Genomic DNA, 26,224 nt, shown 5'->3' with positions numbered 1-26,224 from the left:
TTTCACCATTCATTCCACTTGGACAAAGTTTTTTTTCTCTTTCTGCCGTTTGCGCCTCCATCAGTCTTTTCATCAACTCTCCTTTGGCTGTTTGCGTTTTTTTTGTGCCCCGTCGCACGTTGCTCCGCATTTCTGTTTCCTCCGCTGTTGTTCCATCCTCATTACTGGCGCTGGTGCATACGCTCGCAAGCATGTCCTCTCAGCAGCACCTCGTCTCTGACTTTACGGCCGGCTCTGGCTCGTGGCTGCCTCAAGCGCAGGGCTTCGACACCCTGCAGGTGCACGGGGGCGTCCGCCCTGACCCGGTTACGGGTGCCATTCTCACTCCGATCTACCAGTCCACCACGTTTGTGCAGGAGTCTATCGACAGGTACCAGGCGAAGGGGTATTCCTACACACGCTCTGCGAACCCTACGGCGTCTGTTCTGGAGCAGCGGCTGTGCGCTCTGGAGAACGGTAACTATTGCACCGTGTACAACACGGGCATGGCTGCCACCACCACCGCGATCTCGTCGTTCATGAATGCCGGTGACCACGCAATCTTGACGAACTGCTGCTACGGCGGCACGAACCGCGCCTGCCGTGTGTTTTTCACCCGTCTCGGAATGGAGTTTACCTTTGTCGACATGCGCGACCCCAAGAACGTGCAGGAAGCCATCCGACCTAACACCAAGCTGGTGATTAGCGAAACACCCGCGAACCCCACGCTGATTCTCATCGACGTCGCGGCGGTATCGAAAATCTGCAAGGAGAAGGGTATCGTGCACATGTGCGACAACACCTTCGCCACGGCCTTCATCATGCGCCCGCTCGATTACGGCGCGGACGTGACACTGATAAGCACGACGAAGTACGTGGACGGCCATGACATGACCGTCGGTGGCGCCCTCGTTACGAACAAGAAGGAGCTCGATGACAAGTTGCGCCTGACGCAGAACATTCTGGGAAACGTCATGAGCCCGCAGGTCGCATTCCTGCAGCTGCAGACAGTAAAGACGATGTCGCTGCGCGTGGTGAAGCAGAGCCACAACGCACAGAAGGTCGCTGAGTTTCTGGAGACACACCCCGCTGTGGAGCGCGTTGTGTACCCGGGCCTGGCCTCTCACCCGCAGAAGGAGCTGGCCGACCGGCAGCACCGCAACAACCTGCACGGCGGCATGCTCTGGTTTGAGGTGAAGGGCGGCACAGCCTCTGGCCGCCGCTTGATGGACACCGTGCCGCGCCCATGGTCCCTGTGCGAGAATCTCGGTGCCTCGGAGAGCATCATCACCTGCCCGTCCGTCATGACCCACGCGAACATGACGAGCGAGGACCGCAGGAAGGTCGGCATCACGGATGGCTTCGTGCGTGTCAGCTGCGGTATCGAGGACGCCGATGACCTCGTCGCCGCTCTGAAAGTCGCCATGGACGCTCTCGTCGAGTAAGCGCATCGACACGCTGGACTTCTTCCTCAGAATGAAGCATGTGCACTCAGCGAAAAGAAGGTGAGGACTGACATCAGCGCACGGGCGCAGGAATGCAGTCGCCAAGCACAATGGACCCAGAAGAGGCCAAACGGTAGACAAATGCAGGGGCGCAGATGAGTACGACGCGGCACGGGTTCTTGGACGAGTAGGGGTGACACACACACAAAAAGGTGTCAGTGAAAGAGATGAGTCGTGGGAAGGGGGCTGGGGTGAGAAGAAGCATAGCGAAGAGGAGCAACGCGCGTGTGCGGAGGGAGGGGGTCGGTGAGCGCTCGCGTGCTGTCTTGTGTAAGCTGGGCGGAGCGAAAGGAAATAGCATGCTGTGCAAGTTGAGCTGAAAAGGACAAAGGCCGAGAGGCGCATTTTTCAGCAGAGAGCGCAGACCGGCTCACAGTGAATGATGATTCGGGGGAAGGGAGTGCCGCAGCATATGGTGCCACGTCATGTGATGGGAATGGTGGGCGGCGGGTCTGGAGGAATGGCCCCAGGACGACGCCGTCACGTTTTTTTTTGTACGGTGTAGCCTGCACTCAAGACTTGAGCTTGCTGGTCTCTGCAGTCTATGCTGACGTATACATGCTTCTCAAGGGGAAACGTTTTGCTTGGGGGGTGCGTTTAGCTTTTTCCGAGAACCCTGAATGCGTGTGTGTGTGTGTGGGCCTGTACGCGGCTTCATGCGCTACCTACATCCTCTGTTCCTGAAGCCGCCACGATCTTTAAAGGTAAGTGATAACTGAGCAGGAAGCTGAACGGCATACGCCCTGTAGGCTCCTCTGTGAAGCCTTTGCGCTTTTCTTTTCCTTTTTATTGCGTGGAATCCTCAAAGCCCCCTGCACCACGTCGTCCCTTCTTCGCAGGCATATCCACACGCGCGCCCCCATGCGAACGCCTATGCAGATCCGCCGTTCTCTTGATTTCCTGTCGATTCTCGATTTTGCTTATTTCTTCTTTGGTTCGTTCGCTCTGTAATGGTTCTCTTTTTTCCTTTTTTTCTTTGGTAAGAGCGGGGGACGTGAGAGGCGCGCATCACATCCCCTCGCGTTCTTTTACTTCTTTGCTTTCGTTATCGCTGTTCCCTACGCACCGGCCTCTCTGCCAGCTCGCCGTCTGACTGGTGCCCTCGCAGCCGATGTTTTCTCCAGTTTTCTTTTTCTCCCCAAACGCATGGGAGAGGTCCCATCACCACCACCACCACCAATGACAGAGGGAAGGAAAGGGGAGGGGGGCAGCTCAGTGCGCCGTATCTCAGGGGACTCCAGCGCTGCCATTCGGTGCGGTGAGGCCAAGCGGCACCCCCACCCCTCTCTATGCCGGGCAGCCGCGGGCGGCGGTATCGGGCCAGGCGTCTGCGGCGTGGGGTGGGGGCCGTGCGACGTGTTGCTCCCGATGCCGGCGGCAAGGGTGTGCGTGGCGTGGCGCCGGTGCGGCCTGCGGCGGTGAACGCGTCTGCGCCGCCCACGTCGTGGCCAAGGTGTGCATGCCGCTCTGGCGCATCATGCCCGGCCCTCCCCTCTGCGTGTGTCTGCGTGTGTGTGTCTGTGGAGGGGGCGTGGGCCACCTCAGGAGGACGCACCGCGTGGCGGCCAGCGTGATGGGCGCGGCTGCGATGCGGCTTGCGGGGCGAGGGGGTATGCAGGGTCCGAGGCACGGACTGTGCGCAGATGGCTGAGCCGGGCGCCATGCCGCCATGGGTCTCTGCGGCTGCCTCGCAGCACTCCCACGAGCCTGTGACGGGGCCACGCTGTGTGAGAATCAACTCGCGTATTGAATACGTAAAATACGCATATGTGGTAAGTTAGGCAAGAGAGTGCCGAATCAGCGGCGGCCTGATGAGGCGAGGCCAGAGGGGGTGTCGGGGTGAGACGATTACACTGATACGCGTGCGTATGTTCGTGACTAAAATCAGCAGCAAACAGCGCCGCAGCTTGCCTCCACGGCAGGCCTCATCGCGTGAGCGCCTTTCTCTCTGCACATCTCCTTTTTGTTTGTACACCGTGTTACCTAAAAAGGCATCGGAGGGGAAAAGCGTAACAAAGATGGACGGGGACCCCTCTAGCCAGAAAATCCCCAGGAAAGTTTGCGCAATACTCACAGCCTTGTCGCGTTCGCTGAGCGGAGGGAGGCCCAGAGGTGCGCCCCTCGGCGGAAAGCGAGAACGGCGTACGTTTCCTGTAAAATGCCGCCACCTCCTGCTCCGTCTCAGGGGCGGGCATTACACGCGAGTGAGAGAGAGGGCCGCATACGCGACCATGCAGCGCTGGAGGTCCACACCTACGCCGATGGACTACTGGAAGTAGGCAGCCGCCGTTGGAGCGCGATCAAGAAAAAAAGGCCGAAGAACGAGCATTTGTCTCTTTCGCGTACGGAGGCAGAGTGCTGCTTCCCAAGCTTTTTTTCTCTCTCGAACAAAAGTAGCTCGCCCAGCCGTGACGTATCTGAGGAGAGGCAATTAGCAGCAAAAAGAAATTTCACCCTTCCGCATTCCCACTTCTTCCGCCGTCACGCGCGCCTGCTCATTGGCCCTGAATCATTGCTTACTTGCAGACGTACGCGAAGAACACTATCCTTCGGTAAAGATTGCCGTCATGGCCAAGTCTAGGTCCAAATCAGCCAAGAAGAGCTCGCGCAAGAATGCCGCTCCGCCACCACCGCCACCCGTTGTGAAGCCTGTCAACACGCTGGACGAGCTTCAGCAGCACGTCACGTCCCATGCAGGCGCCGCGCTGCTCGTCATAGTGAGTCCCCTAGATGCGGCCACCACCAACACTGTCGTCTCCGCGATGGAAAAGCTGAACAGCAATCGACCTGCGTTGCTGGCAGAGATCAACATCGCTGTCTGCTACGCCGCTCCGTCGACTGCGCTGGTATGCCGCTCGCTTTGCGTCACCGCTGTACCGTTCGTGCAGAGCTACGCCTACGGCGAGGTCGTCGGGGAGTTCATTGGTGACAACACAGAAAAGATGGAGCTGCTGGCGAAGATAGCCGCGACGCAGGCCGCCGTGAAGGCTGCCCGGCTAGCCGAGGAGGAAAAGCAGCGACAGGCCGCTGTAGCGGAGGCTCAGAAGGATGGCGTTGCTATCGCGGCTGCTGCGTAGCCCACTGCGATGCGCCGGAAGCATGCCCAAGCTGTGTACTCCTCCCCTGTTTCATTTTTTTTCTTGCCATCCGCTGCGTCTTTTCTGCGGGCATTGATGCAGTGCCGTCGTTCGATGTAGATGAGGATTCGAAGTTTTCTTCAGCCGTTAACCCGCATCCTTCTTGTGCCCTTGACCGCGTCGCCCTTTTCGCATCTTGGCCAGCATGTGAATTGAAAGAGGGAGTGGGGGAGGGGAGCGCTGCTCTCCATCTTTCCCCTTTGAATTCCCTCTTCCCGGTACGCTATGCCTCTGCCGGTGTGCATCAAGGGCAGCCCAGCCCCCCCCCCGACCCAACATGGAAAGAGAAGTGGGAATGCTATTTGGAGAAAATTTCTCGAGGGGATCGGTGAAGTTTCTCGCCTCAGTGACGACACCACCAATTGCCAATGCGCTTTCTTCTGCGCAGACGTCCTTTTACCCTTCCAATAGGCGAAGGTGGAAGCGTGCGCGTGCACACAGTCTATTGTGACCTTCCCTTGAGCCATCCGTTTGTGTGTCGGCGCGAAAGCCCTCTGCGATATTTGATGCCAGCTGAAGCGTTCGCGCTCGTTCAACTACTGCCGGCCGGCTGTTGCTAACCGTTCCCCGACCCTCTTATGCTGCGGTCATATGCCCCTCGTCTAGGCTTGTCTAGGCTCTCTCTTTCACTTTGCCTCTCTGCCTCGCAAACACGCTTGCATACACACACGGTGCACACTTACTCGACGCACACCACTCCTTAAAAACTTCGACCTCACGTCTCCTCCGTCTCTGCGACTTACTTCCTCTCCCATCTGAAGTCTGCACAGAAGCCGGTCGCTCATTTTTGCTCCGTTTCTGCGTCGTTTTGCCTTCCAACGCCCTCTCGGCGGTGGAAGCCTCGACAACGAAGTACTGTTGCACCTCTTTTCCCGTTTCCCCCTTTGCCCTCTCTCGACCTCCACTCTGCATCTTTGTCACCCTATCAAGAACGTTCACGCATCGACCCCCTCCCATCAGTGACACCCCTGGGGGACTCTTCGTCCGTGTGCTTCCCTCCGTAAAGCTCCCCCCTGCTCCCCCTGCTCCCCCTGCTTTCACCATCAGAAGCCGACGGGGTGTGCCCTCGGTCTCGTCTTTTCGTTTGATCCCTCTCCGTCTGGACTTTGGGGGTTTTCCCTCGCCCCCACTTTTTTATCGCGCACTCAATCTCTCTCTCCCCTCTCTCTCTACCTGTGCTCTCCCTCCTACTTCAGTTCGGTCTGCACGTTGCTATCGACGTTTCTCTTTTCGCGCGCGTGCTTACTGCTACGGGTTCCGCTGTGCGCCAATTCCGTGCGGCTGTGTGCAACGAGCGTTCTCAGCGCCGTAGGCGTGCGAAGCAGCTCTTTCTCTCTACGTCGTTGTGAACCTTTGCTTTGAGCTTCCTTCAGCTTTGCATCAGCACACGCCGCTCCACTTCTCCATCATCACCCGCGCACGCTATCGCCAGAGGAGAGCCGAAGACAGCACAGAGATCGGTCGCATTGTTTTGCCAGCGACACAAGGTTCCGGAGGGGAGATCTGTGCTCAGAGACATACACGCACACAGAAACGTTGAGCAGTGCCCGCGCACATACCAAAGAACGGAGCGACGAGGAGCGGTATAGCGCGGGTACAGAAAGAAGTGGCGGCATACTCTTTTTGTAAGCTCTGTACTCCTGTTCATTCGTGCGCCGCTGCCTTCTTTGGGCAGCGCGACGCGCTTTTATAGTCACCACCAAAAGCAGAGGAGAAGCTGCGATTGGCCTCCTATCGCCGCGGGCGCCGCACCTGCTGCTTGCCGTTGCTACATGTATACATCGCTCTGCATGGATATCTGACCACGAAAACAAAAGTGGGTGCAGCCAAAGTGTTACATCAGCAAAAACACGGGGCTGTGCTAGGGTCGAGAGGGTGCCGATGAGTGTCAAGAACACCGTTGGTACGCAGGCCTCCAAGGCACTATGCGCTAATTTCTATGCCACCTGGCTCTCCGAAGACGAAAATGTGGAGCGCATTCGTGATGTGCTGAATCGGATGCTGGAGCTGTCGGTTGCAGCCCAAAATTTGCAGGTGGGCTCCAAGGGCGGCGCCGCTGTGACTAGCACAGCTGCGAGCGACAAGAGGACGAAGGCCGCCATCGTGGACGCGCTCAGCAACGGCGCGCGGCACAGTGACCCGACCTCAGGGTTATCCACAAGCTCCAATGCCATTAGTGAGGATTTCGCGCGTGGCCAGTCGCCGCAGCCGTCTTCCCCACTGAAGTCGCATAAATCCGCTGCCGCCTTGACGGCTGATGATCGAACGCCCAGCCCTATCGCGCCATCGACATCGCCCGGCTCTGTAGCACGCTTCGCCGGTGGCGTAGACGAACTCGATCATCCTCGTCGCACCGGCTCGCCCGCCGGCACACAAGCCTCGCAGCAGCCAAAGCCCGTTGTAGATCCCAGTGCCCCTCTTCCACACCTCGGTTCCGGCAGCAACTCGCCACACAGTCTTCACTCACACGGCAATCCTCGCCTGGAGACCACCCTGAACACTGTCATGGTGTCAGGAGACCTGGCCATTCCAGCGGACGCGAGCTCGAACATCATGGTGCCCCGTGAGTCATCGACCCGATTCGTGCACATCGCCGGCAGCTTTGCAGCGACGCCTCCCGCCAACCTGAAGCAGGCGACTCTGGAGGATATTCCGTGCTTTTACTCCAAGAAGGAGTCTCGTGGACTGCAGATGGAGATGGACTCGGAGGAGGTGCAGGAGTTGAACCGCTTACTCGAAAAGAACGATTCGGTGAAGAAGACAGTCTGGGTGTTCGGCGACATTAGCTCAAAGGTGTTCAAGGTGCCGATATGGTACAAGGAGGCCCTCTTCAAGGACATTGCGGCTCGCAGCGGACTGGACGCGGCTACCGCGGACACGCTGACAGCTGCCCAAATCCGCACCGTGTTCAACGAGGTCTACGCGCCCTTGTCAGTCAGCCGCCGCCTTTACGAGCTCATCTGTACCCACCCCAAGAAGGAATTCATTACCCTGTCCGACTTGGAGTCCATGGGCAAGTTTCTCGTTGGCGCCCACCCGGGCCTCCAGTTCCTTCAGCAGCCGGAGTTTCAGGAGTACTACTGGCACACTGTGGCTGTGCGCATCATGTACATGCTAGAGCGTCAACAGTGCGGCCGCATCTACTGGCGCGACTTCGACCGCAGCGACCTGCCAGAGAGAATGATGGAGCTCGACGCGAAGGACGTGAACCTGGTGCTGGATTACTTCTCCTACGAGCACTTTTACGTACTCTATTGCAAGTTCTGGGAGCTCGACACGGACCGCGACCTCCTCATCGGCTTTGAGGATCTGTGCAACTACGGCCAAGGATCCGTCGTGACGGGCGTCATCAAGCGTGTCGTGGAGGGCTACGGCCGTCCCCTGTCGTCCGGTGTGCCAGGCAAGATGGACTTCGAGGACTTTGTGTATTTTTGCCTCTCCGAAGAGGACAAGAACTCGGACCCAGCGGTGCTCTACTGGTTTAAGGTACTGGACACGGACGAGGACGGGGTGCTGAGCGGGTATGAGATGATGCAGTTCTTCGAGGAGAACCAGCAGCGCTTCCTCGAGTTCTCAGATTCGCCAGAGGGGGACATAGCGTACGAAGATACAATGTGCCAGATGCTGGACATGGTTGGCTTCGATCGAGTCAAGCTTCGCAAATACGGCGTCACCCTCGGCGATCTTCGCTCCTGCCCCACCCCCGCCAACTTCTTCAACATGATCTTTAACGCATCAAAGTTTTTGCTCTTTGAACACCGGGACCCCTTTGGAGAGCACCAGATGCGGATGCGCGTAGAGAAAACTGAGTGGGACCGCTTCGCGCGTGCCGAGTACGATCGCATGGCGGCTGAGGCGCAATAGGTGTGCTTTGCTATCCCGTACAGGCGCCCGAGGATACCACCCTGCGGAAAGGAGTGCGGCCGACCGAAGAGGAACGGAGCCACGCAGAAGAAAAAAAGACAGCAGAGCCCGCGGAGTCGCTCGAGTTTTCCCCTCGCCGGCGTTTGTGCTTCGACTGCTTCCTCAGCTTAGTGGCGCTGGTCTTTCTCTCTCTTACGACCCTCAGAACGGTCTTCTCTCGCCGTACTCTCCCACAAATAGACGTACCCTTCTGTTTCTCTGTACGGTTCCCCGAGGCTGAACGACTGCCCTTTTGGTGCCCCATTGCTTTACTGGTCTGCTGGCACTCTTCCAGCGAACAGATGCCCCCCCGCTTCCTCAGGGAAGCGGAAGTAACGCAGGAGCAGCTTCCCTTTCTCCCTCTCTTCCCTCTTACTCGCCATTCCACCGCTTCCCCATCCCTCGTGACCTCTCCCCGCTCGCCCTTCATTTTTTTCGGTTGCCTCCTCCGGATGTATGTGCGAGGCGCTATGACAGAAGCCTTTTTTGTCCGGTGCGCGTGCGTGTGTGTGTGTGTGGTCGAGTGGAAGGGTAAGAGTGAGGGGCTGGAGCTCACGGTTTCATCACCGTGTTCGCCTCATCTCCTGTGATTCGGTGGCGGCGAATGCAAGTGCTGGAGGCCAGGCCGGGGAAGTTGAACGCGATGCGGTCAATGTGCACTTAAACCATGCTCCTCTATGTTCGCAAGCGGTTGTATGTGTGCAATGATTTTAGGCACCATGACCTGCTTCGCGCTGTTCTCCTTCTTCTCACATTTTGTGCTTGCCTCGAGCGAAGTGCTCTTGCCTCGCCGCGTGTTGTCATGATGTGCACCGCTCTCAGAGTTGGTCGCATGCGAGGTAAAAAAAGAGGGACTCTCTGGTGATGCTGCTGATGCAGCACCTTCCATGGTGCTGCTGTGATGGACGTCGCCGATGGCCTCCGGTGATGTGGCGTAGATGTATCACCTCAAGCCGAGCTTTGTTTCATTTTTTGTCTGTTTGGCGCCCTGCTGATGCGCGTGCGTGCGCGCGTTTCTTCCACTGTGGTTGCACGTTGTTCGGCTCATCGTCTGTTCCCCCTCTCTTCACCGCGCTTCCCAACCCGGAGGCGGTGGCTTTCTCTGCGCCTCGGTCATTTTTTCCCTTTTGCGCGTCCTGCATATGCAGTGCGCGTGCCTTGCAGCGTCGTCTGTGTGTGTCTGTGTGTGTGTGCAGGCTGGTGCGCATCTGCCCCGTGTCCATCTCTCCTCTGCATGTCGAGCTTTGCATGCGGCTCTTGCTCACACACATACACGCACACAACTTGCACCGACAGATCGGCTGTTTATCTCGGGGAGTGGAGGGGGGAGGGTACCGTTTTCCTTTGGGCTGCGCTTTCCATGCGCATTGTTCAAGGAGGAAAGAGAGAAGCGTTTCCAAGCATTTCAGTGAAAGTGTGTGTGTGTGCGTTTCTACGTGTAGACGTGCCGGCGAACGCGAGGGAGTGTTGATGAAGAGAGGTGAGGTTGCTCACTCACTTCTATTGCCGCACGGGTGATTGTCGAACCTGTGAGCATGAAGCTTTTTCTTCGTCTCTATTCCGCCCTAGCTCCTTCCCATTTTTTTCTTTTAAAGCTCTCTCGCTTCATTTCACGTTTTATCTCTTTGCTTCGTTAGACCGTAAGGGTTGCCACAACCGCAGCGAGGCGCGTTCAACAGAGAAAAAAGCCATGAAGACGATATTCAAGCCGTTACTGCACCGGGTTCTCTCGTCTTCCGGGGCAGCGATACATGTATATATATATACATGCGTGTATACAGCTATGCACTGCATGCAGCTCGTCGCTAGAGTTTTTTTCTTCTTCGAGTGCCGCGGCGAGAGGTCGTGAGCGGCGCTGCTGTGCTTAGCCCCTATAGCTTTTTCAAGGGCCTCGCTTCTCGCTCTCTTTTTCGTTCAAGATACTGAAGAAAAAGGAGCTGATCGGGGGCGAAAGGGTGTGGCACAATCTCACCCCTCACGCGTTAGTCTACCGTCAATGCGATGCGACATCTCCAGTGCCGACGCGCTATTCCCTCACCGCTCCTCTCTGCATCACCACGGTCTACACCTTTTCTTTTCCATGCACGCACTGCACTCGGGGGCGAATTTACATGCACTTGACCGTGTATATCCTTGTCCACTTATGCGTGTGCCGCATGGTGCGTATGTGGAATCCCATCGCAGCACACACGAATTACACACGAAAAAGAAAAAAGGGCAAACAGCTCCCACATATCCTAGCACGCCAGTCAATCATTTTAATTATAACGCCTTTACCCGACGCCTTTTCTTCCCCCCTCCTCCCCCCTCCACCCCCCTCTCGCAGGCACAGCTACGCGCTCACAAATTTAACGAGAAGACTAAAATAACGAAAGAAAAACAAAACAAACAGCAAAAAAAAAAGACGGCACCACTCAAGAGGAGCATTACGCGCAGCACATCTGTCCATATCGCTGCATACAGGTTCTTTGGCATACACATACGTATATTTGTCTCTCCGTCTGCCTCCCTCCCTCCCTCTGCCGCCCCCTCGCTATTGCATCTATTTCAACTGTTTTATTATTATTATTGGCTGTTGTGGGCTTCACTGCGCTTTTGCTCCTCTCACGTTTCTGGGATGGGGAGAGGCGATCTCTGAAGTCTCCGTCCCAGTCTCCTTGATCGCTGTTCGTGCCTTCTCGCTCCCCTTTTGTGCTGGTCTTTCTTTCGTCACTTCTAGCTCACCACCATAGCGGTTTGCTTTTTTCGTGTTCCTCGTCGCTCTTCTCGTCTGTTGGCGTGTTGCCGCGCCTCTGCGTTCGGAGGCGCCCTTTTTTCACCCTTTTCCCTTTGTTAGGAGAGGGGGGCATCACTCTTTCGCTGTCTGTCGTTTCTACTCTCGCTTCCTCCCACTTCTCCTCTTCTCTTCCTCTCCCGTGTCGCTCCTCGCACGTGCTCCGTTGTCTTGTCTTCTGTGACGTCAAGAACCCAAGTAGGGTGGCCTACTCTCCGTGGTGAGGGCGTAGGCAATCGGAGGAGGCAGCACACTATGACTGAAGACGTCAAGACGTGAGAGATCTTGGTGTTTCTTTTGTTTTTTTTCGTGCTTACCTATCGATTTTCGGCGTTGCACCGCTGTGGCTGTCACCCACTCCCGCATCTCTCCCGTTTTGTCTCTCCAGCGAGCGTGCAGCGTTTTTTTTATAGATTTGTGTCGTTTTTGCTTTATTTCCGCATCCCTTTTCCGCGCTGGTCCACGTAGCGGAGCATCGCACTTGTGCCGCTCGACGATCGAAGAGCCGGCGACGATACCGCACGGGGAAGAAGGCGCACGTGCAGGGCGCCCGCCTTCTGCCTACGTGTATCATTTTTTTGTGCGTTGTGTCCTCGGCATCAGTTCCTTTTTTTCGCCCGACTTTTGCCCCCCTTTTTTTCATTAGGTACGGAAACGCATTGATAACCGCGTGAGCAGCACCGCTTTGCCGTTTCACGTGGCGAGTGCATTGTGCGCGTCTTCGTTGGTTTCCCCCGGCCTTCGCCCTCGGCGGAAGGACCGAGTGCCCGCTGCGAGGGAAGTGGCAGAGGATCGCCCATTTGTTAGAGAAGGATGAAGAGTATGCAGGAGTTCCATCAGTACGGGCTGGACTTCCTCGAGCTGAAGGCCTTGAGCGTTCCGGCATCGCTGCGCTTCTTGCTCGGCATTGAGTATGACGTTGTATTGTGCGTGAACGAGGTGGGCACTCGCCGCCCCTTCCTCCTGCACTTCCCCGCATTCTCGCCAACGTTCCAAAAGCTACTCTCCCTCTGCGCCACGCGCTTTGGGATGGACTGCGAGCACGGCGATGCGGAGTCGATCCTAAAAGGCACGGCCATCATGCCGCTGTTGCGTTACGCGGATTATCTGCCGGGCGCTCTGCACGTTAACGAGATCCTAGAATGCTTGCAGGTGGAGCCGGTTTCTAAGGCAAAGAAGTGGGCGGGCCCCACTGCCTCTCCTGCTTTGCCCGCTGCGTCTGACGCCACCGCCGACAACGCTGCCGCTGCCGCTGCCACTGGAGCCAGTAATGAGTTTGAGGCGAACTTCATCGACTACGCCGAGTTCTCTTCTGACAGCTTGCTGGACGATGTACACGGACTAGGCTTTTACTTATCGCTTGATTACGGCCTGAGCCTGGCCACCCACAGCCACCTCATCGGCATTCGCTTTCACAAAGACTGGGACCCGACAGAGGCGCTGCGCGAGTTTCAGGAATTTAGTGGCTGGGCTGAGTTCGACCTGCGCTACCACGATGAGCAACGGCCGCACGAAGGCGGTGTCATCGTAATGCCGTCCTGCCAAGACGCCTGCGACCTGCTCGAGAGGTACGAGGACGAAGACTCAGATGACGAAGGCGATTTGCTGCCCTTCATTCTTCGCCCTATCTCCCCACTCGTCTCTGTCCCCTCTCTCGAAGACGCCGCACTGCGCAAGTTACGCGACCAGAACTGGGGTGAAGTGAAAAAGCACTGGACCCATCTGCCGCACACATTGAACACCGTCGTCGTGTACAACCTCTACGAAGGCGCGACGCTCGCAGAGGTGCTCTCCTTTTTTGAGTCGCTTCCCATTGTCTCGTCGACATTTGTGGAGGACAAGGCGCCGTCGCGCCGTCGACGCGCCTTCATCACCTTTGCGAACCTGGAAGCGACGCGGAAGGCGCTGGATGTGGATGGCAAGAACACCCGTGGGTGTACGTTGCGTGTGCAGGTGTCGCCGCCGTACATCTCGCCCAGCCGCCGCGGCAATCCTGTGAGACCGGAACGCGACGGCCGTGGTGCAGGCGACGTTTTCTCAAAGACGAGGAGCGGTAGTGGAGCCGCAAGCAGGGCGGGCCACAGCTCCTGCGTGAGCGCTTCACCGACCCCCAGCACCTCTTACTCTATTAGCGACATTGGCGCAAGCGCGCTGCACGGGGACGCCAGGTCCGCCGCCAGCAGCAGCGGAGGCACTGCTGCTGCAAACACCTACGCCGCCGCCCGCGTGACTGCTGTGCCGATTTTGGTCGACAAAGCGGAGGTGAGTAAGGGGCTGCCGACCGCCGCTGCCCTTACCCCACCTCATGTTGTGCCGACAGGGCCAACAAGATCTGCGGCTGCGGCCCTTACGAATGCCTGCACTTTTGCCGGCTCTGTCGACCGAGCCGCAGCGGTCGCAGGGGCGATTGCGGCGAGAGCTCATGCGCTCGCTGCAGCCTCCGCAGCTCTCATCTCTCCTCCAAAAGCGACGGATGGCGGAGCAGCGCCTGTTGTAACAGCGCCAGAAAAAGACAAGCGAGTCGGTGTGATGTCCTCGCCGGGCGGCTCACAGATGAATGCTGCTGCTAAGGAGTTCGTGCCTCATTTTCAGCTCAGCGCCAACTCACCGGAGTACCGTCCCACACCTCCGCCAAAGATCGAGGCTCTCTATGGCGACTTTGGTGCGATGTCGAGCCTCTGTGATGGCGTCGGGCTACCACCGCCGCCGCCGCCTCCTCCACCGCCACCGCCGCCGCCGGCCTATGTGGATGCTCTCAGCCCTGTGCCAGATTACCGACCCGTGCCGCGCTCCTCGCTTCTCTCGCACGTCGCTGCCCCATCGAGCTTGCCGAGCTACGCGCTGCCCCCTCCCTACGTGCCTGGTGGAAAGGACATGGACGACGTGTTTCCGCCCCCAACGCTGCCGCCGCCATACTTGGGGGACTGACCGAAGACGACGTTTCCGTTCGACGCCATTCCTGTTGTTACTGTGTGTTTCTGTACGTCTCTCTGTGGCTGTTGGTGTGAGCCCCTTTTTCCTTCCCGTATCTGAGCACACACACACACACACACCGAGCGTTGTCAGTACGCGTAGGGAAAGAGAAGGACAGAGCGTCGCTTTCCCTTTTGGCCTCTCTTCGTTTTTTTCTTTGCCCATCTACGTCGTTCTATGGCGATCGCGCGCGCTGTCACAGGCGCAGGACACACTTGCACGCACACCCCACGATTTGGGGCGTCGTGCGGCCGTGATTGGGCAGGAGACGAAGTGCATTTCGCCCTCTGGTCTCAGTCTAGCCCATTTCTCTTTGTTCATGACTGCTGTGGTCGCGAAAGCAGCGATGTAGGTGGTGCGGCGGACCGAACGTTTTCAAGCCGCTCCTTCATTGCTCGCATGCTCTCGCACACTCTCGCTCTCCGTATTTGTCATGGGCTCGCTGGCACTCCCCTCTGCTGCTTCGATGTCTCGTCTTCCTCTTAACGCGCGCGCGCTTCTTTGCGCTCTGAGAGATGTGAAGCTTGCGAAAGAAAGAGGAAGTCAAAGCCATGCAGGATCGAGAGGGTGCGCCTGCACTTCTCCTATCTGAATGCGCTGGGCGACTGCGCGTTTGGCGGTAGTGGTGGTATTTCTTCGTAAATACTCCGTTTATTGTGTTTTCTTTTTTGCGTCTCCTGTGCTCCGCTAATTCGTTGCGCCACCGCGCCTAATGCTGTTACAGTGGCAGGCCCTTATGTAGACCCTCCCTCCTACCCCACCCAACCACCACGACAGAAGGAAGAACAACTTTAACACACGCACCTACATCCAAAAAAAAACGTGCTGACGAAGACGGACTGCCCTGGAAGTCTTACGCGTGCCAAGATGATGGCAGTGCCATGCATTCTATGCACTGCCGCACTGCCCGCGCATTACCAATGACGGCCGTTGCGAGTCCGTATTTGCGCCGATGCAGGCGAGGTCCACCCCGACGCTTGTGGAAAGCGGAGGGCTGAGAGGATCGAGCACCACCGATTCTGCTTTGAATCGCGCGGCATCGCTGCCTTTCTGTGTGCCATCATGTCGAGCGACGCGGTGTTGCGGTGCGGCAGACGATAGCGTCTACGCCAGCCGAGCGAGACCGTAGCGCGCCCACAAGACTGCATAGGCGCGTCTGCTGCAGTTTCCTTTTCCTATTTCGCTTCGCTCTCGGTACCCTTTTTGCACTTCACCCCTTTCTGCCTCTCTCCTACCGCTCCTCTCGGGGCATCACTGGGGCTGCTTCCTCGTGGACGCCATCTTTCGTCTGGGGTGGTGTGTTCAACGAACACCACGGGTGCGGTAGTCATCACTCCTCGAAGGTAGCCGCTCTCTACATTGATCTCTCTTGCGCAGGGCCACACGAGGAAGAGAGTGAGAGAGAGAGGCAGATACACCTGCAAACACACACACTTACACACACACACGCAACAGGGGCGTTCACGTGAAAAGGGGGAGAGAGGACATCGGCAGCGGCGGCACACCTCTTTCTCTCACGACATCGTTCTCTCTGCTGCCGGCAGCGTTCACCCCACTGCCCCTACTGCGCTGCCCCCCATTCCCATACTCATTTCTCCTGCCTTCTTTGGTGACTGTTCGCATCCCTTCGCACTGCACGCGCTGCTTCCGTGCAAGCCACACCGTTCTTCGCAACAGAACATGCCGAAGGGCCCGAGCTCTGCTTTCCCATACCCTTCGCAGCGCGTTGTGGTGCTGCGCCACGGAGAGCGGCGCGACAGTGCCCCAGATGCACCAGCCGAGTCTGACCCACCTTTGACAGAGGCTGGAGTGGCCGCCATACAGTCTGTGGCGGCTCGTCTGAAGGACCACCTCGGCGAGAATGCAGCCCGCTACGCTATGCTCGTTGTTTCACCGTTTCTTCGCACGCTTCAGACGGCAGAGTCACTGCATAACCACGGCGTTGGAGCGGCTCACGCCGTGGTAGTTGACAACACCCTATGTGAAGTTTTTGGTCCAAGTCGTATCAAGGCAGCATGTGCGCCGCAGTTACATACACCGTCGGCATCGCGCGCCGTGGGAGGGCTACCTAAGTGGGGGGAGTCCATGGAGGCCGCAGCGGCGCGGTACGTCGCTAGCTTTCTTAGGAACGGCGACGTCTACGGCGGGGTTTTGTCGGCTTCTACCTCTGTCATGGAGTCGCCTCTCAGCGATGGAGAGAAGTCATCGACATCGCGGAGCCTTGCCGTCCCAGAGTCTGCCACCGACCGCGACTGGGGCTGCCTGCCGAGGTGCAGTGCGTCATCAAGGTTGCTAGAGAGTCCGAAAGGGAGAAAGATGGGCAACCTGCCGGATGCGCCGCCTCGCGATGTCATTCTTGTCACCCACGGCGACGCGATCAGTGCAGTCGTCTCACACTTTTACCCCACCCGCGTTGTTTACGAGGCAGATTTTTTATCTTTCATTATCATGCACCGCTGCGGTGTCGGCAATCACGTGTACCACCTGCAGAGTTCGGTAGGGGTGAGCTGGTTCTTAGAGGGCGCCGATAGAGAGCCACAGGACCCCATTCTGCGCCGCCTGGAGAAGCAGCGTCTCGCCGTGGAGTGCGGCAGCGGCAGTGGGTGCCATAATGATGGTGAGGACGAAAGTGATAGCTTCGACGGCGAAGGTGAGGAACAGGACGATGAGGCAGATGTGCCGCTCAGCTTCGCGGGCGCTCGCATGCGGCAACGTCGCGCTGATAACTTCTGTGGTAACTCACGCAGGAGCCGCAGTCCGCAGTCGCTTGCGCAAAGCCACGTTGAGGAACTGTCCCCGGTCCGCGCAGCCAACCCCTACGACTCCTCCAACGACAGCCAGAAGACAGAAGCCACCACCGAATACGATGGCTACAGTGGCAGCTTTTCCATTTCCGCTGCAGAGGCGCAAGTGCCTCCGCCGCCGCCCAGACGCTGCGTGCACGAACGCCGCCACCAGCCTGGCAATAGGTCTCGAATGCCGCCCGACAACCATCTTCCAGCGGCCGAGGCTGTCGGTGCCGCATCCGCACCTGCGCCCTCTCAGCTGCCCGGTGCGCACCCAAAAGATGGCGAAGGCTGTGAAAGGATCCGCTTGCCCGCCGGAACACCCGCGCAGTCTTCGAGTTACTCAGTTGCTACAAACTGTAATGGGCTTCACATGGATAGGTGGGAGGACGAAGCGAAGGCCGATAAAGGTGGCGGCTGCAACTTTCAGTACAGGAGCAGGGGAAGGCAGTCGAGGGGGGCCGGCTCCGCCGCAAAACACTGGGAGAGCGAGGAACGGAACGGAGCGGGCAAGCGTTTCATGCCGGGTGAACCGGGCCACGACTCTAGCCTTGGCTTTCGGAGCGACTACGGCGGTCTCTCTGAGGAGCAGAGCGCCAATTCCTGGGTACGGTCTTCGGTGGTATCGGCCATGTTGCTTGCCTCAGCGGTGGCTGGCATCGACAGCTCACGGTCGTCGTCACGCATGGCCGCCACGCCTGCGGTAGTGGAACCTGAGAAGTTGGTGTCGTGCAGCAACGCCCCCGCGGATCCCGCTTCCACGGGCAGCGAAGCCTACTACATGGCTCACGGCGCTTCTTCACACGGAGGCGCTTCCCGGCACGCCCTCACGTGCTCTGTCTTTGCTACTGCTGCCGCCATCGACGCCTTGAGCGACTCGACGGATTCGATGGAGCGACGGATCGACCGGCAGCAGAACATCATGCATGCGGCCGCTGTCTCTTTTGGATTCCGAGTTGCGGAAGCGCTGCTCATTCTCTGCTATCTCCTAGTCCAACGCCGCAACACCGCGGCTCTGCTGCTTGGGTCCGTCGCACTTGCGTGGGACGTGGGATTTGTGGTGGTGTTACGCTGCTCTTGCCGATCTGACGGTTGGCGCATGCGACGCCTTCGCGGCGTGGCAGAGCAGCTGCGCCTCGATGTGCTCTGCGCAAGTCTTGAGAGAACCACCGCCGGGTATCGGTGCGTCTCGATGGGCGACGTTGACTCACACGGTGGCGGCCGCTCGACCGCGCAGCGACGACGACCTGTCGGCTGCCCCAGCGCCCGCATGACAGAATATGTAAGCGCAGCGAATTGGGGGAACCTCTCTGGCGGCCTCGACGAGGACGCATGCACGACGAACGGTGCTTCGCACGGAACTGTGGCCAGTGTCAAGGTCGGAGTTCGCCTTGTCGCTGCCGTCCTTCTCAAGCTCCTCGTTATCAGTGCCGTGAGCGTTGCCTTCGCCCTTCTCAGCGGATGGCGTGGACCTCAGGCGGTTGCAAGCGTTCACAGCATTTGTGAAACGAGAGCGGGTGCCGTTCTGTTTTCAGTCTATCTGTGTGTGTGCTTGCTGCGTGGACTCTGGGATGAGGTGAAGCTCGAGAGCGCTCTCGACCGGGCGTGATCTGGTGGTAGAGTACCTATGGCTTTCAGGTGCACAAAGGCCTCGCTGGCTTCTCGCCCATTCGACAGGGCCGCGCGACCTTTGTGACGAAGTCAACTCCTCTCGCACTGAAAGCGCAATCAGACATCCTTAGCACTCCACGACGACTCCCAATACCTGTGGCGCCTGTCGCGGGGGTCGCTTACGTATTTGTGCTCAGGAAAAGGTTTCCTTCCGATCATGTCCACCGAAGACGTGAGAGTGGCGACTCTGAGCCACGGGCTAAGAAGAGATAATCGTGGCAGAGAAAAACTAGTCGCCAGGCACGTAGAGAAAGAGGAAGGCGATGTAGTGCGGCAGGTAACGGCGCACTTGTGTGAGTGTGTGTCTCCTTGAGATTTTGAGAGCAACTTTAGCTGCAGCGCATCCGCGTGATTCTGCACCGTGTTTCACCGGCGTTGCGCACTGAGGCCACCATTTCTCTCCGTCTCTCGCATTGCTTCCTCCTTCCTTATGGTTTCACCTGTTTTTCACCGTCTCGTTCCGGCGTCTTCGTCTCTCTCCCTCTTTCACTCTTCGTGTCCTTTGGGCAATCGTTGAAGGACATGCGCACACACACATATATATATACGCCACGATGAGGATAGGGGAGGCGCGGGGGCGAGGGAAAAAAGAAAATCGACAGCGACTGCCTGCTACCCTATGCTTTTGCCGAGTCTGTGGGATCTCCTCGTGCGATTTCTTCTCGCCTCTCTATAAAAAAACGTCTTGATACCTGAAGCACTTTTTTTTCTAATGACTGCTGCTGTATTACTGCATGGATGTGTTTGTTGCGCCCGTATGCATGGTGCATTTATAAGTGGGTATAAGGAGAGGGGCCTGCGTTCGCGTGCCGTTAGAGTTTTCCGTTTGCGTTGTCTCCCTTGTTCTCTGTCTGTGCATCTGCATCTCTCCCTCCATCTTCACGGACATGACTTAAGTGGTGATCTTTTCATTACCCGATGCGGTGCAGAGTGCATGCGCGAGACGCACGCCACGCCAACGAGACCGACTTTGCTCTCCTCTCTCTCTCTTTCCCTCTTTTCTGCGCGTCCTGCACTGCTGCTCGCGTCTTTCGGTGCGCCTTTTCTTGTTTTGTTTCAGCGGTGCATTGGTGCCGTTTGCTGATGCCGAAATGTACCTCGAGAGGGAAGGGAGGGGTGCAAAGAAGGTGAGCCGCTCGCACTGCAAGGAATCGCTTCGCTGATGTCATCAGTTCCAAGTCCTTCTGTTGTTTACTGCTGCGTGGATGTCTAAGTGTGTGTGTGCGGGTGCGTGTGCGTGTAGCACTCTGAGAGACCTCTTTTAGGAGAACAGGCTCGGCATGCCCTCTTCCCTTCCGTATGAATTCGCTGATTGCATGCAGATAGCGCTCTCTCCTTTCCCTTGGGCTTCTCCACTCTGCGCAGATCGCCAACACCTCTTCCGCTCATCCCTGGCACCACCACCCATGTGTAGATGAGGTGGGTTGAGGGAACCTGCGTGAGGGAGAAGGACAGATAACGCTTTCCTCCAAACGGCACCGGAACGAAGGCTTATATTGCCCCCCCTCCCCCACCCATGCCTTCCCCGTACTGCGAGGCACACTGAGCTTGATGCCGCGGCAAAAAAAAGGCCAACTCGACTGCGGCCCCTGATGCCGACGCAGACCTAGTGACGCAGTTCCCCTCTACAGGAAACAGGAGACAGCTCACCAGCGCGAACGCGCGCAGCTTTCTCTCAGCCTTCATAACCTCCCCTTTTCTTTTTTGATGAACCACTTTTGTTACGGTGGTGGCTTCCGCTGCTGCTCTCGCTTCCGATGCCGTGCGCATTCGCTCCGGTTTCCCGCACCCATCCACTCGTGCGCTTACGTCCACGGGCGTCTCTTTTCCATCCGCCTCCCGTTTCCTTCTCGCGGGCCACGCCCCTCCCCCTTTTTTTTGCCTGTGTGTAGAGCTCTGTTGAAACCTGGCCCTCCTGACCTTTGCTTATGGCACCCCTGTCCCCCTCCCTTACTCGTCCCCCCTCAATACATACGGACAGATACGCATCGCTGTTCTGCAAAGGCCCGCTTACGTACTAACCGTACATCAGCCTATTTTCCTGAGCGGAGAGTGCCACATTATACCTCTTGGAGTGCGTGCCGCGCATATCTGGCGAAGTCCCCATCCACCCACACATACGCACAATTTGCGAAAAAAAAGGACGCCGAAGGGTGGCCACTTGCATGCTTGACGAAAAATCCAGTAAAACACACCGACAGACAGACAGAGACGCCCGAACGTATAGGGCGAGACAAAGCGGGAAAAGCAACACAGACTCGCGGCCGCTTGCGCACGTCCGGCAGACGACTCGTCAAAGCCACGCTGAATTCACTTTTTATCTGCACCTCTCTCGCTGTGTACTCTCCGTTCTTTCGCGCTCACGTGCTTACCGGTGAGCGTCCAACCCCTTTGGATCCGTCGATCTCTACATACCGCAGCGACAGGGACGGCGTGCTCCAGCGCGTCAACATTGGGCAAGAAGAGGGTAGCTGTCGGCAACACTTGCGTCCCTCTTTGTGGCCGACATAATCGCAGGGATCGAACAGCCTCGTCAAGAAGAGGGGCGCCGTTGGGCTTCTGATGCATTTCCACGGCATTAGAAATGCCCTCGTTCCCAGTCACTTCCTCACCGGCAGCAGTGGAGGCGAAGTGCACCTCGCCAACGACCACCGCATCGCCCTCTCAGTCGCCACTGCCCCCGCACCGTTTCTCTGCAGAGGCGGCACCCTTCGTGCCATCATACATGCGTGACTCCGTCTTGCCAGCCGCTGCAACGCCTGTAGAGCCGGCGCCTCCCATCGCGAGGAGTGCGGCAGGAGAAGATGGGGACAAGTTCGGTGAGGAAGGGGAGGATACTGAACAGAAGCGCTTCTCGAAAATGTGGGTGCATTGCCTTGAGCAGGTGCAGGGGGACGAGGTCGGCCTGCTGATGGACATGATGCCCCCCGACATTCAGGAGCTGTACTCCGAGAAGCTGAGCGAAGAGTACCTCCTGAACGAACGCGCGCACAACGACAAGGGCGTGCATGCGTTGCAAGCTGCGCAGAAGATGGTGCAGGAACTTACTCCAGAGCAATTCAACCACATAGAGGAGTTTCTTGAAGCGACCGACGCTCTCAATCTCGAGACGAAGCGGCGCGGTGGTAGGGCATGCCACCTTCCCAGCAATGGCGACAACCTCGAGGAGGGTGACAGCGCCGCCGATGACGGCGATAACCTGTTCATGCACGACGACGATGGCATGGACTCGGACGAGGAGGCGTGGCTGCTTGAGCAAATGATGGAGATGGGAGACACGTCGAGTGACGCTTCACAATAGCCTTTCGGGGAGGGCATCGAGGCCTGTTGCCCTACCGTGTGTGCATTTCCCCTCCATGCGCTCCACCTGCCGCTTCCGGCTTCGCTGCCTCACTCGGCTCCGTTTTTTTTTCCATCTCTATTATTGTTGGCCCCGCTCTCGCTCTCTCGCGCGCGCGCGCCTTCGTTTTCCTCTCATCGCTTCCTGAGCCCCTTGTCGGGGTGCCCATCAAGCGTGAAAGCTTGAGCTGAGAAAGAGCAACAGCAAGAGGGGGAAAAAGCTGCTGGCAGAGCAGGCAGAGGAGGAAGACATCCATGCGCGCCCGACACACTTTCCGCGAGGGGTTATGGGGAGGGAAACCGCTCAACGAAAAAAAGAAAAAGTGGAAACGCGAGTTTGGCCGACTACATCCCCCTTTCCCTTCTCCCCTGTCACGAAAACTAAGGGGGAGGTAGCGCACGCATTACTGCTGCTGAGGGGGAGGGCTGGCTTCGTCTTACCGCCAAAGGGAGGGTAAGCCTGCTGCCGTATGGGGCGGAGGTCTTTGATTTCTTCCCCTCGGCGTTGTGCTTACTTTGCGCGAGGTTCAGCGCCGGTGATCTGCCTTGCTGACACATTTTTTTCTTGTTTCCGCATTCGCGTGTACGTGGTTGTGCGTCAGGCGTGCGCTAGTCGACTGAGGGTGTACGATACAGGTAGCGCGGGGGCTGCATGCGGGGGTATGCATTATATGTGGGCACTTCGTACGTATTTGTGCCTGACTTAGCCCCCCCCAACACACACATACACACATAGACACGTACGGCGCGCAACAAAAAATGTACCCTCGACAGGCGCAAGAAAAGGAAACGAGCCGTTTCCTTTCTCATGCGTCCTCGCACCTCCTCCAAGGGGACGCTTCTTCTGCCTCGCCCTCTTTAGCGCGCTGCTATCGCACGGCAGTCGATGGAGGGAGGGCGTGCCCATGAGGGATGCGGGACAGCCTCGCAACCATTCGAGACGCGGCACATACACCATGCATGCGCCATGATTCGCTGGTGCATCGTCGCTCTTTTCGAACACGCCTCTTCTCCCCCTCTGCCTTTTCTCACCTTGTCGTGTCTGTGGGAGCGCGTGCGAATGCGAACCGTTGTGGACGGGTACTGCGCGCGGTGCTCTTCTCTTTTTTTCCCGCTTGAGGTATACTTGATGTGATGCAGGTGCGCGATCTTGTACTCACGAACCTTGCGCCTCAGCTGCTGTCGAGCGCACTCTCACAACGTGAAGAGGTAACCGAGTCCAAGAGGCAGGGAACCCATAAGGGAAATCGGAGACCTGAGAAGGCCCCCATCCCCCTCCTCAGAAAGAGATAGCGCTGTGGAAAGTGAGCGTGTGCACGTACTGAAGCGAGGCGCGCCTTGCACGAAAGCAAAACGGGCGACCAGAGGCTTCATCTAGAGCGAGGGCCAACGGTAGCGAGATTGTCGTGGTCGTCTTATCCACCTTTAGGTGGACTGTTCGGAGAGGTTTTCTTCCGTGAAGGCGCGCTCGAGGCCCTTTTTACATGGAACGCCCCTGTGCACAGTCGGTGTGCTGCACTCGAGTTGCCCCTTCTCCACATCACAGAGCGGACACATAGACGCGCACCTCTTCGCGGAGGCCACCTCCTACTCCCTTTTTAGTTTCCCCTTTCGACGTTACGATACCGCGCGGCTTTTCCGAAGTTGCCTTCGCGTATTCGCTCATTCACTTTTTTCCTCCTCTCCCTTTTTGGCGTCTTCGCTCCCACTCCTCTCTCTGTGCTCTCTTTTTCCCTTGACTGTTTCTGCCTTTGCTTCTCGACCTCTCTGTAACGTGTCCGTGTGTGCTTTTTCGTCGGTACATGCACCCGTGTGCTTCACTAGGGCGCACTCATCCTGTCTTTTTGTTTCCCGTTAAATTAACCCCACTGCCCACACTCGCCTACACACACACACGTACACACATAGGCACATACGCACGGGCGAAAACAAAAGAGAGCGACGGAAAAAAGGTCGCTCCTCGTCTTCAGCCACGCTTTTGCTTCATTTCGCCCTCTGCTTTCGGTTTATCTTTGAAAATACGCCATTTTCCCTCCCTGTTCGCAGCAGACTGCCATCTCTTTTTTTGTTTTTTTTTCTCCCCCTCTCTCCCTTCCCTCTCCCTCTCTCTGGTGCCCTTCTTTTTCGCCTTGCCCCATCTCACGTATGATTCATCAAGAGATTCTACTTACTCTTTATTTGCTCTTATATTTTTTCCCCTTTCTCGTGTGTATCTCTGCACACGCGACTGGGATTGCGCTCTTACTTTCTCTCTCTCCTCTAGCCTTTCTCGCCAGTTTTGTGTCCCCCACAATTCGCTGCTCTTCCCTTACGTCCGTGTACACTGTGGCAGGCGGCACTCTTTCTATTCCTTCGCTCGTACTTTTCCTGCTCTCTCCCGATTCCGTTTCGACGTTTTTTTTTGCGCTGTCTATTATCATCATCTGCAGTTCTCCATTGTTTTTTATCCAGAAAATAGATTTGCTATTGGTGGTGTGGGCGAAGTTTCAGCTGCTCATTCCGATTTTTGTTTTTTTTGCTCCTCTCACTCTCGCGCATTTTTTCTTTTTCGAATTTTTTTCCCTGAAGAGGGAAACAGAAAGGGAGCTGCCGGTGCCGTGCTGTGCTTGCGTTGTCTCGTGAACAGCTGAGGAGACGTTTCGAGGGGCAAGTGAGAGCCGTCGACTTCGGCGACGTCACCACAACACCAGCAGCAAAGAAACGAAGGGTGCGAACTTCTTTTCTGAAGACAGAGGCGGAAGCTTCTACTCACAAGGGGGGAGAAAGTTTTCTGGGGAGGAATCACGTGAAACGTTCCTTATAGTTTTGATCGCTTCACTTTGGTGTGCCTGTGCGTCTACCTCTCTTTCTTTCTTTGGACTAACTTCTGTGCGTGTGTTAGCCGCGCTCCCTGTTGAGAATCAGCTCTTGCCTTTTTTTCTTCTGTTCCCCTCTCTCCTCTGACCCCCTGGTGATGTAATTGGGGCTACTCTTTCGCAGTTCTTCTATCTTTCGTATGAGCCTCTGGCGCCATTTATTGAAGCGCGAATCCTCACCGGCTATCGTCATCAGCGCTCTCGTTACTTGATGTGTTTAGGGACAGCGAGGAGGGAACGCGCGGGACCGATTTCGGCCTTCAGATGAGTAGGTGACAGCACCGGAACAGTATTCTTCCCCCCTCTCTCTGACGCACACACACACGACACCGACACCCGCACAACGCTATCATACTCGTCCAGATCGACATATCGAACCGATAATCATAATCGGCACGGCTTGCAGAAAAAAAACCATTTTATTCTCGAGTGCTCGTCATCACTCCTGAGGAATCTGATAAAGACAATACGTAAATAGTTTCACACCACGCACAAACGAAAAAAAAAAAAGAATCTTTGAATTCAGCACTCTTCACGGAGAACTGAGGCTCAGACATAAACGCCTTTTTTTTTAATTCGCTGTCTTTGCTTCCTCTATCTCAGTCTTGTGCTGCGGTATCATTGCGTGTACACTTCGCTCGTTTTCTCTTCTACGTTTCTGTAACTGTGTGTGTGTGTGTTTATACGTGTGGACGGTCGATTTCCGTCGTCTCTGCCGAGCGACTCGTTTGCCTCCCTCTTTTTTCTGCTTTCTCTTCGCTTTTCCCCTTTCGCACTCTCTCTCACTCGCTCACGCCTCCATCCACGCTTCTCCCCTTCTCCACTCCCACCCTCTTCTCTCTTTCTCATCGTTCTCCACTTCCCCTCCCTTTCTTCCACGCACACACACACGCATATTTGTTTACCCCTCCTTCCCCCGTCATTAGCTCACGGGCCGCTCCCACTTCATTCGCAGTGGAGGTTCTCGTGCGTCTATCTTGCTATTTCCGCTTATACACTAACATAGGCCTGCAATGCATTGTGCAGGGGCGAAACAACTCTCTCCTGACGCTAAAAAAAAGCAACCGTATTTTCTCTCCCCTCCCTCTCTCTTTTCCTGCACACATACACACGCACGCACATACACTCAGGTAATCGTAGGCGCCTTTTCTGTTTGACTTTTCAGCGTATGCGTCTCTTTTTGCTCATCCTCTGCCCCCGTTTTTTTGTCTTCCTGCTCGCCATCAAACGTAGTGCCCTATTTTCTCCTCTTCAACACAGCAGCTCCGCCCCCTTGCATCGCTGCTCTGCTCTCGCTGTCTCC

The 26,224-nt window shown here is 57.0% G+C and overlaps 6 protein-coding genes across 6 annotated transcripts; all 6 read left to right on the top strand.

The window, feature by feature from the left end:
* Positions 1–191: 191 nt before the first annotated feature.
* On the top strand, positions 192–1,424 carry LSCM1_01082 (uncharacterized protein; the record flags this gene model as incomplete). Its single annotated transcript, XM_067318708.1, has 1 exon — positions 192–1,424. One exon carries the CDS (start codon positions 192–194, stop codon positions 1,422–1,424), a length of 1,233 nt encoding a protein of 410 aa, XP_067174813.1.
* A 2,627-nt stretch (positions 1,425–4,051) lies between these two features.
* LSCM1_01081 (uncharacterized protein) lies at positions 4,052–4,561 on the top strand (the record flags this gene model as incomplete). The annotated part of the gene is made up of 1 exon (XM_067318707.1): positions 4,052–4,561. One exon carries the CDS (start codon positions 4,052–4,054, stop codon positions 4,559–4,561), a length of 510 nt encoding a protein of 169 aa, XP_067174812.1.
* Positions 4,562–6,502: 1,941 nt separating this feature from the next.
* LSCM1_01080 (uncharacterized protein) lies at positions 6,503–8,485 on the top strand (the record flags this gene model as incomplete). The annotated part of the gene is made up of 1 exon (XM_067318706.1): positions 6,503–8,485. The coding sequence occupies one exon, from the start codon at positions 6,503–6,505 to the stop codon at positions 8,483–8,485; it is 1,983 nt and encodes a 660-aa protein (XP_067174811.1).
* Positions 8,486–12,110: 3,625 nt separating this feature from the next.
* Positions 12,111–14,225, top strand: LSCM1_01079 (uncharacterized protein; the record flags this gene model as incomplete). Its single annotated transcript, XM_067318705.1, has 1 exon — positions 12,111–14,225. One exon carries the CDS (start codon positions 12,111–12,113, stop codon positions 14,223–14,225), a length of 2,115 nt encoding a protein of 704 aa, XP_067174810.1.
* A 1,725-nt stretch (positions 14,226–15,950) lies between these two features.
* LSCM1_01078 (uncharacterized protein) lies at positions 15,951–18,665 on the top strand (the record flags this gene model as incomplete). The annotated part of the gene is made up of 1 exon (XM_067318704.1): positions 15,951–18,665. One exon carries the CDS (start codon positions 15,951–15,953, stop codon positions 18,663–18,665), a length of 2,715 nt encoding a protein of 904 aa, XP_067174809.1.
* A 2,646-nt stretch (positions 18,666–21,311) lies between these two features.
* Positions 21,312–22,028, top strand: LSCM1_01077 (uncharacterized protein; the record flags this gene model as incomplete). The annotated part of the gene is made up of 1 exon (XM_067318703.1): positions 21,312–22,028. The coding sequence occupies one exon, from the start codon at positions 21,312–21,314 to the stop codon at positions 22,026–22,028; it is 717 nt and encodes a 238-aa protein (XP_067174808.1).
* Positions 22,029–26,224: the final 4,196 nt, after the last annotated feature.

The sequence above is a fragment of the Leishmania martiniquensis genome, chromosome 35 (assembly GCF_017916325.1).
Source record: "Leishmania martiniquensis isolate LSCM1 chromosome 35, whole genome shotgun sequence".
NCBI classification, from domain to species: domain Eukaryota; phylum Euglenozoa; class Kinetoplastea; order Trypanosomatida; family Trypanosomatidae; genus Leishmania; species Leishmania martiniquensis.
This window is presented reverse-complemented; position numbering and strand designations above follow the sequence as displayed.